This window comes from Hydractinia symbiolongicarpus, chromosome 1 (assembly GCF_029227915.1).
Source record: "Hydractinia symbiolongicarpus strain clone_291-10 chromosome 1, HSymV2.1, whole genome shotgun sequence".
Classification (NCBI taxonomy): domain Eukaryota; kingdom Metazoa; phylum Cnidaria; class Hydrozoa; order Anthoathecata; family Hydractiniidae; genus Hydractinia; species Hydractinia symbiolongicarpus.
Window position 1 is genome coordinate 12,336,425 of NC_079875.1, and position 14,888 is coordinate 12,351,312.

General features: G+C 32.6%; 2 protein-coding genes across 2 annotated transcripts in view; both read right to left on the minus strand.

Moving 5' to 3' along the window:
- Positions 1–127: 127 nt before the first annotated feature.
- The window catches only part of LOC130639806 (activated RNA polymerase II transcriptional coactivator p15-like), a 63,700-nt gene continuing 48,939 nt past the window's right edge, over positions 128–14,888 (minus strand). The window contains exons 2-5 of the mRNA XM_057447103.1: positions 5,161–5,281; positions 4,249–4,314; positions 3,907–4,012; positions 128–1,367 (exon numbers count right to left, since the gene is read on the minus strand). Of these exons, the coding sequence (XP_057303086.1) occupies positions 1,291–1,367; positions 3,907–4,012; positions 4,249–4,314; positions 5,161–5,241 (330 nt within the window). The 5' untranslated portion in view covers positions 5,242–5,281 and the 3' untranslated portion in view covers positions 128–1,290. The remainder of the gene's footprint in view (positions 1,368–3,906; positions 4,013–4,248; positions 4,315–5,160; positions 5,282–14,888) is intronic.
- On the minus strand, positions 5,365–14,101 carry LOC130639773 (synembryn-A-like). The gene is made up of 6 exons (XM_057447101.1): positions 13,949–14,101; positions 10,272–10,882; positions 9,363–9,666; positions 8,891–9,154; positions 7,948–8,140; positions 5,365–7,506 (listed from the first exon to the last, which is right to left on the minus strand). The coding sequence occupies exons 2-6, from the start codon at positions 10,871–10,873 to the stop codon at positions 7,319–7,321; spliced, it is 1,551 nt and encodes a 516-aa protein (XP_057303084.1). The 5' UTR covers positions 10,874–10,882; positions 13,949–14,101; the 3' UTR covers positions 5,365–7,318.

A 14,888-nucleotide genomic window follows, 5' to 3' on the forward strand; every position in this document is an offset into this window, starting at 1 on the left:
TCAAGGTTGTTTCTAGGTATTACTATAATATGTTCTTCCGTGAGGGCTTAACCGTAGCGCTAGACGTTATTGCGCTCAAGGCAAGGTTGTTTTCAGACATAACTACGGTATGATTTTTTGTAAGGGATTGACCGTGGAACCAGACTTTATAGAACACAAACCAAGTCAAAGTTGATAATTGGGCGAACCCAAGCTATGTGAGAGAAAATGCGCCAAGGGAATCGAAATCCCGTTACCAAATACCAGAGTTATAACAACTAAGCTACCGTACCATTGAAAACTGCTACTATTCTGTTACTGGCTAATTATCAGTTCTCCGTAAGTGCCTAATATGCTTGAAAATCTTTCTTGAACTCACCAAAAGATTTCTTAGCAAAGACTTGATTTTTAAAAATCTCACGAAAAGGACTATCCATTTATTAAATCCGCAAATTTATAATTGTGTATTTGCCCTTTGTTGTTTCAAAGCGTTGAATTCAATTTTTTAATTTGAAATTCAAATTAGATATGTTTAAATTTTCGGATTTGTCAAAAAACAAACAATGACCAACCAGTTTTCCTAAAATGAAAAATTGCAACTAATCCGACTCCCCGAAAGAAATTCAAATTTGAGAATTCGAATCAAAAAAGGATAATAAACCAATCAAATTTGCTACATCAATAAATCAATTTCAACAAAATAAATCCTGCATTGTCCACAGGTTTCAAAATCATGTATTGCCTACTTAGTATTTTACTTGTTTAACATATCAAATTTATGCCACAATAATTAACGTCCGTAATAACTTATGGCATAATAATTAACGTCCGTAATAATTTATGGCATAATAATTAACGTCCGTAATAATTTATGTCATTAAGTTTACACTGTTATTTCTACAGTTTTAATTAACATCATTTCTATTGCCAGTGTTCGCGAAAATTTATCATTAATGCAAATTTGATTTCATATATTATTTTGTAAAAACTACAACTTTGATATTTGGACAATATCAAGCATTGTTTTTGGCACACAAGGATGACGATTTCAGATTTCGGACTCATTTTGTGAAAACAACAAAATCTGCGAGAATAAGTCCGCTTAAAGGAAAGATAATACAGTATGCTTTTTATGTTGATAAAAACGTCAGTTTATTTACATCAATAAAGAAAAGAAAAACAACAACAAAAACAAAAAAATGTGTGACTGAACTTCTGATGTGTGAAAATGTGTGACTGAACTTCAACAAACGATACCGGGACTGTTACAAATCTCTGTACGAATAGTTAGGATTCCTCCATATAAGGCTGTTACTTCTTAATTTTCTTGTTGATTTTGTCTACCACCTTGGTGAGTTCATCCCACTGGCTTAAATTCAATGCTATACCTATGTAGATAAATAAAAACAGCCCCCTAAAATTTCGAAATATTTATCTATTCTCTTTTATCTATATAATAATACGCTAGGTGTGTCTGTCTGTGTGTCTGTGACAGGCAAAGTGGATGTCTTCATTTTCCTTTGATGTTGCCGAAAAATGCATGTCTAATATGTTAAATTTTCTGACGTTACGACGCGACGAAAATAACACTACTTTAACGTCAATATCCTATATTATATTAATGAAGCCATTACAGTGCACCTAAAATTTTGAGGCCAAATAACTTGGAAACGAGGTGGTGACGTCAAAGATTCTTCACCGCGTGCGTAACTAGGGACCAACTAGGACCAATTTGGGTAATTTTCCCAAACCTGGGTTCCCGAATCCGTTTCGGAATGGACGGGTTGATGACGTCATCAACAAACCTTCAAACCCTAATATCTCTGCAACCGTTTATCAAAAGTACATGATCCTATACATTTTCCTGATCAGAGTTTCAGGATCTATGCGATGAAGGCAAAAGGTATGGAAATCTCCAAAAAAAAATTTTAGGTTTTGAAAGGCCATTGCTGGCGTCAGCAAAATTTTTTAACCCTTATATCTCCTTTTGCGTTCCTCGAAAACATATCATTCTATACGTCATTTTTATCAGCGTTTCAACCTCTACACATTGCAATAAAAGAATAAAATAAATTTCTTTAATTTTTTGGGATCTTCACTGCTGACGTCAACAAAACATCTAAAGCTACCTATTTTTCCATTGTTCTTCTGCCCTAGTCTATCTATATAATAATACGCCAGTTCTGTCTGTCTGTCTGTGACTTTTGCAAAGACGATATTTGTTACCACTCGAATGCGCGAGTTTTTCGATTTTTTTTGTCAATATCTTTTAACGTGAATATCTTATATATTAAATTATTGAAGCCATTACAGTGCACCTGAAACTTTGAGGCCAAATAACTTGGAAACGAAGTGGTGACGTCAATGATTTTTCACCGCGTGGGTAACTAGGGACCACCAAGGACCAATTTGGGTAATTTTCCCAAACCTGGGTCCCCGAATCCGTTTCGGAATGGACGGGTTGATGACGTCATTAAAAAACCTTTAAGCCCTAATATATCTGCATCCGTTTGTCACAAGTACACGATCCTATACATTTTCTTGATCAGCATTTCAAGATCTATATGATGAATGCAACGGGTGTACGAATTTGTGAAGAAATTTTTCTTTAGAACTTTTGGTAGGAACTTTGCTGACGTCAGCAAAATTTTTATACCCTATATCTCCTTAGGCTCTTTTCAAAAACATACGATACTATACATTATTTTGATCAGCGTTTTAACCTCTGCACATTACAGACAACAAATGATTAAATTTCACCAATTTTCTTTTTGTATATGCACTGCTGACGTCAGCAAAAAATCTAAAGCAACCTAATTTTCCATTGTTCTTCTGCGCCTTAGTGGATTTTTCCACGGGCCTTATTGACTAGTCTCTTATAATAATGCAGAGACCGCGTCTGTTTGTAACAGGCAAAGTGGATATCGTCACTTTCCTTTGATGTCGCCGAAAAACTTGTGTCTAATATGTTAAATTTTCTGACGTTACGGCGCGACGTCAATAACACTACTTTAACGTCAATATCCTATATTAAATTAACGAAGCCATTACAGTGTACCTAAAACTTAGAGGCCAAATAACTTGGAAACGAGGTGGTGACGTCAATTATTTTTCACCGCGTAGGTAACTAGGGAGCACCTAGGACCAATTTGGATAATTTTCCAAAACCTGGTTCCCCAATCCGTTTCGGAATGGACGGGTTGATGACGTCATCAAAAAACCTTTAAACCCCAATATCTCTGCAACCGTTTGTCAAAAGTACATGATCCTATACATTTTCTTGATCATCGTTTCACGTTCTATGCGATGAAGGTAACAGGGATAGGATATAAATTTCTGAAAAAATTTTTTTGCGTTTTAACGGGCCATTGCTGACGTCAGCAAAATTTTTAAACCCTTTTATGTCCTTTGTCGCTCGTGGAAAAGATATGATCCTATATATTATTTTGATCAGCGTTTCAACCTCACGTTGAACGTTACAGGCAACGAATAAACTAAATTTCGCCAATTTTTTTTGTGGATTTGCAATGCTGACGTCAGCAAATCAACTTTTTCAATGTCCTATTGCCTAAGTGGATTTTTCCACGGTTCTTTATCGACTAGTCTTTAATAATAGCCGTATTTTGTCGGTTTGTCCACGAGAGAAACTTCGTGTTAGGGAAACACAAAATGCGATATATGAAGGACGGGCGATCCCGTGGATTTTTCCACGGGTTGACAACTAGTTTATAATAATAAAAGCCGTACTCTGTCCGTTCGCAAAAAAAAATTGGTGCGGGCACTCGAAATGCAATATTTTAAGGACGGGCAACCCCGTAGATTTCTCTACGAGTTAACGACTGTATAATAACGCTTTTTGTTTACAAATTTTTTGCTTTTTAAAAAACTGAATCTTAAGACAATAAACACAAATAATAAACGGTGCACCTTTTCTACCCGGCTTTAATTCTCCGTCAGCTTCATAGTATTCTCGAATGTTTATATACGTTTGTCCTTTAAATTCACTGATCGAAACTTTCTTTTTCTTGCCAAGCTAAAAAGCAAGAAAACATTACGTTATTGTCCTGCATGCACCATGCTTCGGACGTAAATGTCTGCTGATACAACACTTAAATAGTATGCTAAAATCGTAACACACTGGGTAAATGAGACAGCTGTTTTGGTAGCTATAAAAAGTTTGTCACCTTAAATGGCATAGCTACAGATCTCACACCTACTTAAAAGAAGGACCCAATAACAGAACAAAACAAGCACAGTCAAAATTCTTACATCCCAGCTGCTGGCGTCGTCATCGCCATGTGAAGCATTATCTTCTTTTTTAGCTGTCTTCTCTTTCTACAACAAATAGGTCAAAGTTTAGCAGAAAACACCAAAAGTGTATAAAACGTTCCATAATTTATGATATTTTGTTAAAATCTTTGAGCAAATGAAGTTACTTCCTTTTCTTATTTAAATGCCAGAAAAGCTGTTCAATTGGAAATGCAGTTAATATGTAAATATAATTCATCAATCTTCAACAACATAAAACGTAGTAACATAAAGCTTACTATTTAAAAAAACATATATGTCACATGACATTTTTTAGATTATAGGAAAAATCAATATTTTGAGTCCAACATTTAGGTTATTTAGGATATTGAAGGTGTGACCACCTTGATAAGCACTGTAAGGAAGAAACCAACTAATTGGGCAGCTGGTCAACCACACAACCATTTAATCAAACCATAAGAATACAACGTATGCTTTGTTTTAAGTTCTAACTAAACTCAAATTTTTACTAATAAACTTAACATTAGCAAAGCTAAGGCTTATGCTAATAATGTTTCAATTTTAGAAAAGGGTAATATTTCAGGGGTAATAAGTCAGTTTACAATATCAGTCATTCATATTGCATTGGTTACAAACTCAAACTTAAAAACTTTTAAAAAAATAACTAAGCCTCCATTCAAATTGGTGATGCTTCTAACGACTCATTTACACTAAGTGGAAATTTCAAGCAAAATAGGTTAACGCAATCTTATTGGCTAGCAGAAATTTCTACAGATCAAATACTTTCTGGCAGCTGTTGTTTTTGTGCAGCATGTTCTGCTAGCCAATCAAATAACTTGATTATCTTGCTTTACACAGAACTTTTGGTCTAGTAGTAATAGGTTTAAACCCTAGACAAAAATTTGAATATACCTTGTTTTTTTTCTTGGACTGTTCGACATCCGAGTCAGAATCATCAGATATAAATTCTTTACTTTTAACACGCTTTGACATGTTATTCTACTATCTACTTATGAACTAATAAAATTATTGCTGCAAAAAACAAAGAATAAAGGATTAAAATAAAAACAGATATATGTATTTAAAGTACAAGTTCAATAGTTAAAAAGGCTGGTGAATCCACATTTATTACTATTCAATCATGGTTGCAAAGTTTCTAACTAACTGAGTGAAAATAAATTATGTTACAAAAATAATTAATTTAATAGCAGTGTGAAACAGAATAAATTTCATGCTTACAAAATTCCGCCAACTACAGAAAACAAATCATAGAACTTTACAAAAACAGTAAAAACAACAATTAGAAAAAAATAAAACACACACTCAATGATTAAGAACTGTATTTCCATTTCATATTCTGGTACACCTATCCATAAAAAAACAAGTAAAAATATTTAGTTTATACATGTATATATTTTCATTGAAGACAAGAAAGTTTTGCTAGGTAGAACATGTAAACAATTCGTAATACCTGATTTTCAATATCTTAATGGTACTAATTTATTTAGTAAAATGTTTTGTTGGTGTTATTTTTTTAGGAAAATGAAATATTTTTTAAAGAAAAGCCTGTTATCAAAAAAACATTCACACATACAATTTTGGCACTTTATATATTGCGCTCTTTTCCACTATCTGAAAATTTTTTACGAATTATTGGCATTTCTTGTTTTTATTTATGGATATCTTGAATAGTATCTCAATGTGCATAATTTAGTGAATAATATCTCACATGTGAATAAGTTAGTGAATTTGACCAAAATTGAAAAAAAAAGCGCAAAACTAAGTACCATAAGGTAACTGAATTTGAGTAACAGATTAATTACAGTTTCAATGAAAAGTCATCACTAGTTTGTACAAACTTAGTACAGCGAAATGAACTTTGTACAGAGAAACGAACTGTGAAATTGTAAATTTTTGAGTAAAAATACGTGATAATATTCCAATTAATATAAAATTATCTGAAACATTTTGTGAAAAAAACAAAAAGGAATCACCATTGAAAATTCTTGGAACTGTTAGGAAAGCTGGCACAGTTGTCTAATAAAATGCATGAAAAAAGTAATAATGTACGAAACGATAGTTGAATAACTAAAGCAAAAAGTAAACAAAAAACAAATAAAACAAAAACTAATATATATATATAAATAAAAAAGTAAATTCTCATTTATCATTTATTTTCCCGAGTTAATTTTTATCAACATTTTGCATTACCTGTTTTCAAGAATCTCTTTGCCTCCAGTTCTATGCTTTGTTTTTGACCAGAAGGTTGAAGGCAGAATATTGTATTACTAAAATTCAAACACACCCACTTACAAATATCACTTCTGCAACAACTTGATTGTCTCATAGCATAAGTCAAACAAACTTTAACAAGCTTTTTAGCAAAGAAGTGTAATATTGCATCTAAATTTTTTTGGTTATTTTTTTTCCCTACATCTTTGATTTCCATTCTTGGTAATCCAAACCAAACACTGCATATCTGCATTACAATACTCTAGTGAACATAGAATGTTTGAGTTTTTGGGGTTATAAGCTAAAAACAGGTGTTTATACAATGGCATACTTTTGTGGCAAGATGTTTTATACTTCCACAGGATTTTTCACCTTTGTAATATTACAATAATTTTAGTGAACCAAGCATGCCTGAGTTTTGGGGCTTTAAGCTCAGACAAGTGTTTTAAAATGAAAAAGAAAGCCGTATTCACAATGTGGATTCATGTCTAGCTGTATTATAGCAACTACACCTAGCATGCTAAGTCAACTAGATTAATAAAAACTTGAAAATAAAACATGACAATACCACGACAACAAGAAAAGTAAGTAAAAGGTTTCCACTGCCTACGTTTTTCACCATAAGATAAGCAGCTAACAATTTCTTGTGGGTATTCTTGTTGTTTTATTCTTTTTTTATCAAGGAGTTTTATACCTACTACAGTTAATTCAGACATATATATATAAATCCTATAATAACATAATCAGATAATGCATAAAAGACAAAAATTTACCTCAAATTATATATACAGTATTCTTTTATTTGTTAAATTTCTATTTACATACGCTTTAAACAAGCTCAAGGACCTGGCTGGTTATTCCCTGTTTCTAACTCCGTAATTTTACCATCTTTATCCACAGCGGCGGGTTTGATAACATTCAGCTCTTTTAATCGGTCAAACATGCACATTAGTTTTTCCATCTCAGCTTCTTTTTCACTTTCACTGAGACTTTCGAATGAAGTGTCTTTTGGTTTAGGAATAGCTCCTGTAAACAAAAAATATTAGTAAAAAATGGGAATAAGTTGTAAAGTTTTACAACAATTTGAAAGGAAAAAATAGTGAACAGTATTAACCTTTAAAAGATTGGAAAGTAATACAATATAAATCAGGAGGTAGACTTAGTTATGTTCTTAGTTATGTAAATACTAATATTCAATGAGGAAGAATTGAGAACACTTTAGTTTCCAGATTAGAGGTGCTTTACAGAGGCAATATATAATGATAGGGTGGCCTTTACTTTAAGTGTGAAGTAGTTCAAGGAATAGAATATTTTGAAGGATATTTCTATTTCACATTTGACTCAAATTTTATGGAAGTAAAAATCAGAAAACAAAATGCCAGCTTAAGGTTATCATACCTTTCTAGAAACATTACTATACACACCAAATTGGAAAGTGGCATAATACAGACTGAAAGTCAAAGTTACCTGTTACTGGGTCAACGTCGTCCTCCACATCCGTAAGTTCATCAGATGAATAATCACCATCTGCATCGGACATTCCCGGTATCATCAGTCCACGTGATGCAAGAAATCCTGCACTGTTTCCATACCCTGCATATTGTATTAATCTTTGTGAGTTTTCTTTGCACAATACAAACAAAAAATCTGCAGCCATATTCTATGAAATAAATTGCAATTTAACAAAAAAAGAGCTTGGAAAAAAAATTATAAAATTGTACAATAATTTTTCATAAATTTATCAACTTGTTTTTTAATTAATGAAAATTTTGAATATTATATATAGAATTGGTAAACATTATGTTGTATGCAAAGACGATGATAAAAGCTTATATAGAAAAGAGAGTAGACCACTTTTAGGGTACAATTTTTCATGTGGATTAAATTTTGCACAAATTCATTAAATTAAATCCACCTAAAACTTCTACGTTTTCACACAAAACATGAAGGCATTTTCAATTCTCTTTCTCTCTTACTTTTATATGCTTCTACCCAGAAATTGTAATTGGATTGCTGCCCCTTATAATTCAATTTACCCGACTTACAAAATACACCAAAAATAAAAACAAGCAAAAATTAACTTGCTTAAAAACTATTTATTTATGCAAAGTCACAAAATTAGATTTATTAAAGGGAATCTGAAATAGATGACACCGTGAAATCTAACTTTGCAAATTTCCACCTTGTTATTGCTTAAACTAGGCTTACTTTAAGTTTTTTGTGGACTCTGCTAAACCTTTACATGAAATTCAAATTCATCCTTATAAAACCTTATCTCTGTGTTACCAATCTGGAAATTTTTTTTTGTAAAATCGCAAATATTTTAACTTCAAATTTTCATTTAGGGAAGGTTTTCAACATTGATTTTGAGTTGAGACTAAAACCACTCAAAAAATAAATGCAGAATAACCTTTAATGGCACATCAACAGTTGTCATTAACTGTACAATATTCCCCCTTAGGTCTTTAAACTGCTCTGGACGAACATCTGATGGTTGCAATGGAGGGAGAATTTCTCGTTTCAAATACTTTCTTATAACAGGATTAACTCGACACACAAAACAAAACGCTGTTAAAATTGCCATGGTTTTCTCCTTCATTTCAATGTAATTGTCAATTTGTATTCTCAATTTCAATGCATCTAGAAACACTATGACGGAACGCATTTCAAAGTTCTAAAAAAAACAATCAAGTCAATATAACAACAACTGCACAAAGCTAAAGAAAAATCATGTGACAAAAGAAGCCATAAAATGTAACAACGTGTTTCCAAAAAAAAATACATACGACAAAATTGATGAAAATTAACTGCATAAGGAATCATTAATATAAACGTTGTTTCAGTTAGATATGGTTCAGATTAACATTACACAATTTCTATACCTCGTACGTTACCGGATGTCCACAAAACTGTTCTTCTTCATCTTTATTACTATTTATTACCAAACCATCGAGAGCTGTTTTCGGCATATTAACCATCATATGAGCTATATGTGTCAACAGATCATCTTTTTCATCGGAGTCGAAGGGATAAAAACTAACTAACATGTTTTGTAAAATGCATACTAGATGTAAACAATCGTCAACAATACTTGGAGAGGTACTATTGCTTAGCTCTAGGGTTATATTAAACAACGCTTTCAAGACTTCACATATAATAGGAATATGCAGACCAGAGTCGTCAGATCTAAAAAAAATAATAAATAGTATTACGAGATTACCAAAGATAACACACAAACATTATTGATACTCATGAATTCGCGAATTTCATTGGTTGCAAATAAGATAAAAGTTATTCTGAATCAGTTAGAAAATACACATTACCTCTGTGCAGTCAATTTAATGGAAATTAGTAAAAAAAATTTCTTTAGTATACAGAGGGTTTTTGAGGATATTAATAGATTTTTCCTTATCATTTTAGAGGACCTTTACTAAAACTTCAGAAAATGTTGGTGACAAATAGATTAAATAGTGCTAATAAATAGAAGAAGCCGTAGTTCAAAATCACAATTTAGAGTTTTTTAATTTCCCTTTTCAAAAAACCTTAAAAATACCTGCAAAAGGTCATTTTCTCTAATTTTAAAATCGTAAAATTTTTAAATTTTAACGGATTTCAAAGTTTTTTAAAATAAACTACTTTGAAAATATAAATGGACTTTAAGGCATCACATGATGTGACCATTCTGAGAAACAAGCATAAAAGCAAGTTTATTAAAGAAAAATAAGGAAAATGTTCAATTTCATACATAATAAAAAGAGGAAGTAACACATATAAGAGGAATTAACACATACTTGGAATTAGCCAAAACTGCATCTGTCATAACCTTAACCAAAGTTGCAACAGCATCATCTTCAAGCATTTGGTTCCGTTCACTAACCTCCAATGCAGACATCAAAAACATTAATCGAATTTCGTAAAAATAATAATCAGTCACAGATTGATCTGTTATTTTCATTTCATCAATCATAAGTTTAATTAAGTTATTTTCTTTAAAATATATTCTGACTTTGTCACTAAGATAGACCCAGTTACATAAACATTTCACTGTTTCAATTTTTGACAAAAGGATATTGGAACCTAATTCTGCTTTCTCCTTTAGCAATTTTGCAAATATGTCCATGTAGAAATCAACATTTTTTATATTCAACACAAGGTTTTTGTCTCTGCTTAACAATCTTGTTATTTTGATACATTCCAACGAGAGTGGATGTTGATGGATTAATAAAAAGATTTTGTCAAGCAGTTTATTGTGACATTTGGCATCTAATTCTGAATACTCAAATGTCTTCTCATTTTCGCAAATAAATTTCTCCAAGACTTTTTTGCCTTCTTCTATAACTGCTGCATCATCCAAGTTATTGGTGAGCTCCTCGAATACTGGCAATAAATCCATATTACTAGACTAAAAAATAATAGTTCATTATTCAATGATTGGGTCAGGGATTGATTAGCATACTATTTTTACCAACTAGCAATATTAAAACATAATGAACATTAATTCGCTGCCTGTTAAAAAGATGATGAGATTGAAGAGGAAGTTCAAACTGAAAAGGAGATCACTGTAGCTTTTGTAGCAAGTGCAGGCCTATCAATAAGGGGAGAGCAATTGCGCTTGCTCAAACAAAGTCTCACCCAATTCTGAGAAATGAGAAACTAGCTGAGCCATTAATTGCTCCCCCAATTCCAAAAATTGTTTTTCAGGCTCAGCAATATCAATTCATCTCACATGGAAATCAATGTTCTCTTTCTTATTATTTACAGTAAAAAATAACTAAAATATATAAAAAAGATAAAATAAAATACATAAAAAAGACTTTCTGATAAAATAAGCATTTATAAACTTATTCTATTTATTCAGATTGCTCGCCCAGTTTAAATTATTGTAACCTTGGGGAAGCGGTTTATTGCTCGGGTGTTATTTTCTTTTTGATAGGCCTTCAAGTGTATTTTTTATGTGCTTGATATTTCATTACTTCATTACTTACATTCACTGGAAAAATCTTTTTTTCTTTCAAAAATGTGCAAATGTGGCAATCATGCTAGAGCAATACACCTCTTCACCTTTCAAGTTGTTTGCTCATTTTTTGTATATTGAAAAAAGGAAGTAAACAGAGTGAATTTTATAAGGCCTTGACCACGAGCATTATGATTATTTTTCCTTTTCTGAAGAAACTAGTCTATAGCCCGTGGAAAAACGGGTTCGCCTGTCCTTTTTATACCGCATTGCGTGCTTCTTGCTATTTGCGCAGCTTAGCTACCATTTTGCCTGACAGATGGACAGACGTATATGGGTATTATAATATAGATAATTAGTCTTACGGCATTAGTATATTGTAACTATTCTTCATGGTCAGAGCCTTTTTAATTCATAACAGTTTACTTCCTTTTTTCAAATCTTAATAAGAGCGTTTTAACAAAAGAAAAATTTATTTAAACAGTTGTTAGCTGAAACTGTGAACTTGTTTACAGGCCCGTTTAAGGAGAGGCATGCGCACTTGCCCACACACGCAAAAAAAGTTACGCGAGCAAATTTATCGCTTGCGTAAGACTACTATATATAGCAAAGATTTTTTAAAGACATAATGCAATGCAATTTTACCATTTATGCTTACCGAGTACTCTTTGTTGATATCTTTGATCAGCGGCGGCTGGATCATTTAGTTTTATTATTTTACAGATCAAGCATATGCATGTTGGACATAAAACTTTTTAATTAGTTGTAAAAAAACAGGTGCTTTTTTTGCTACAAATAAATTAACTTTTTATTTCATTGATGTCAATAATGATGTTAAACAAGTTTTATTCATATGATGGATGTTATACCTGTAAATCGAAACTAAATACTTTGCTGAGCCAATTTCGTCCCCATAATCTTTTATATCTTTTCTGTTCTTTTTAATTTTTTTAAATTACTATATAAATAACATATGAAAAGTTGGAAAAAGACGTTTTTAACAAGGGAGGTTCGTATAATTTTTAAGTCGATATTCCTTAACTTGATAAACAATTCTTTAAATGTGAATGCCTTGAAAACGAAAAGAGATTTTTAAAAAATTTAAGACTTGTTAGCTAACTTTTTAAGCTCTATGATATAAGTCCAACATCATTTTATACCTCGAGTTCCCTTTAACTATTGGCCTAAGCACTACCCAAACTGGGGTATTCCATGTTTTCAGTTAACCTAGTCTTTTCCTAGTGCCATTACCCAATATTGAAAAACTCTGACCTCTGCCATTTTCAGCAAAGCTGAGTCATAAACCTATAGCTACATGATGACTTTTGCAATCTCTAGCATCTTTTTTCCTGCTGCCAAAGCCACAGCCAAAAGAACTTATATACAGCTAAAAAGTAATAAATAACATCATGCTTGAAATCACCTATACACCCAATCATAGTTAAGTGTTTTTCCTGTGTGGGCAGAAATGGGAGGTAATGTGTGGTTTGTTTACATTTTTACCATCATTTCCTTGCTTGCATTGGGCATTATGTAATTACTTAGATGCGTGCGCAAGTGAATATCGGAACTTGATTCCATGTATGGCGGATACATGTATTATATATAATACATGTGTGCCTACTTAGCGAGGCTTTAAAACGCTAATTTAGCATCTGATTGGCATCTTGTTCCTGACTGACTGGTTGGTTTAGAAAGAAGTATCAAATAAAGTTGTCTTGCAGACCAGGTGAACAAACAAAAGTTGCTGCGTGACATAATGTTTTGATTTTGCATCTAGAACAATGGATATGTGCATGCATGTGCAACAAGCAAAAAGTATCTGTAGCTAGACGTCCATGGTTGAAAATATCAAGTGTAAAAAAAAACTGATGCTAAAATTAGTAATGTCTGCTCTTAAACAGAGAAGATAATAGTTGAGAATAAACAATTCCAATTCATTTTTAACCTTACATTCCTAACAATCCATAAATTAGCATAAAGATTCAATTTGGCGAATCTAGCTAGGCCTTACTTTCTTGCCTGTTAGGATGCACGCACATATACGGATATTTATCAACATTCACAACTTATCTATACATTGTATGGTTATTTTGAAAATTAAATTTGGTCAAACTACTTTAGCTATCTACATTTGTTTCATAACTTTTGCCTGTTTTATATTCTGACTTTTGGCTCCTTAACACTCTTCCAACATTGTTTTGGCGTAATCATAACAATAAAATTGTTTCTTGAAATATTGATATCGAAAAGATAAGCGCGTGACTCCTGGCAATGCACCACCTAGCAAAGCTAAAACATACATGTCTAGCCTATGCTATGTAGCTACTAGCTATGCATATGAAAAATATAGCTAGCTAGCCCTTTTTATAAAGTCAGCTAACCCGTTCTATTTCGAAACTCAAAATAAAAATGGATTCTAATTAAAGTTAAATACCACATTAATACTTTAAATTTCCCATTACCAGGTAAAAAAATCCCTGAACTTCTACCTCTATATAGCTAGCTAGCTACCTTTTTGGGTTGTTTTTTTGACTTCACACAGCTGCACTGCTCTGTTGGTTTCGAGGGTCGGTAGCATGAACACTACGGCCCTGTACCGTATGTTGTTTCCCCTTAAAAATGAACAACGCGAGAGAGAAGATTTTTACTTGTGGCCTGCGGGTTTTTGTTCGTAAGCAATCGCTCCACACATATTCAACAGCTGCACACGTTAACAAAGGTAACCCCCGTCACATGTGCTGCACTTAAATAGTTGCTTCACACCTCACTTTAGCCATTTGTGTATAAAACAGCGTTAAGGCGTTTTAAATAAAGTATGGAGTCACTGGTTGTGCGTGAAGCGACTGTTTACGATAAAAAAAAACCCGCGTACCTCCTATAGACAACTCAGAGTTGTTTAGGCACTTAATACTCGGAAAATTTCATTGCATGAAAAGGATAATTTTTGTTAGATTTTGCCTTTAGGATATACTTTCTGCTTTAGTTTTGCTTAGACAATTTAAAGAGGACTAAATCATTACGTCATTGTTTAAATTAACCATTGAAAACAAATAGAAAGGGGTATTTTTCTGATTGGATAATGTTGTTCTTATGACGAGAAAAATATCTTGAAAAAGTTATCGGTGGAGAAGTGGTCATATCGTCCTGTGGCCAAAGCTATGGTAAAGTTCAAGAACCCAGCCGGCACAAGACGTTTTAAAGACGCCTTTTCTGGAGCTTTTCTGCGCATGAAATATGCGCGCACCCGAAATACGTCACAAAAAGACGCCATAAAGACGCACAAAAAGACGTCGGAAAAGCGGACATTTAAGACCTAGAAAAGACGCATTTAAGACGCACTTGAAAGATGTCTTTAAAACGCATTTGGAAGACGTCTTAAAAACTTAAAAAAAGACGTCTTTACGACGCACGGAAAAGACGTCGTACAGACGCACAAAAAAAGACGTCAGGA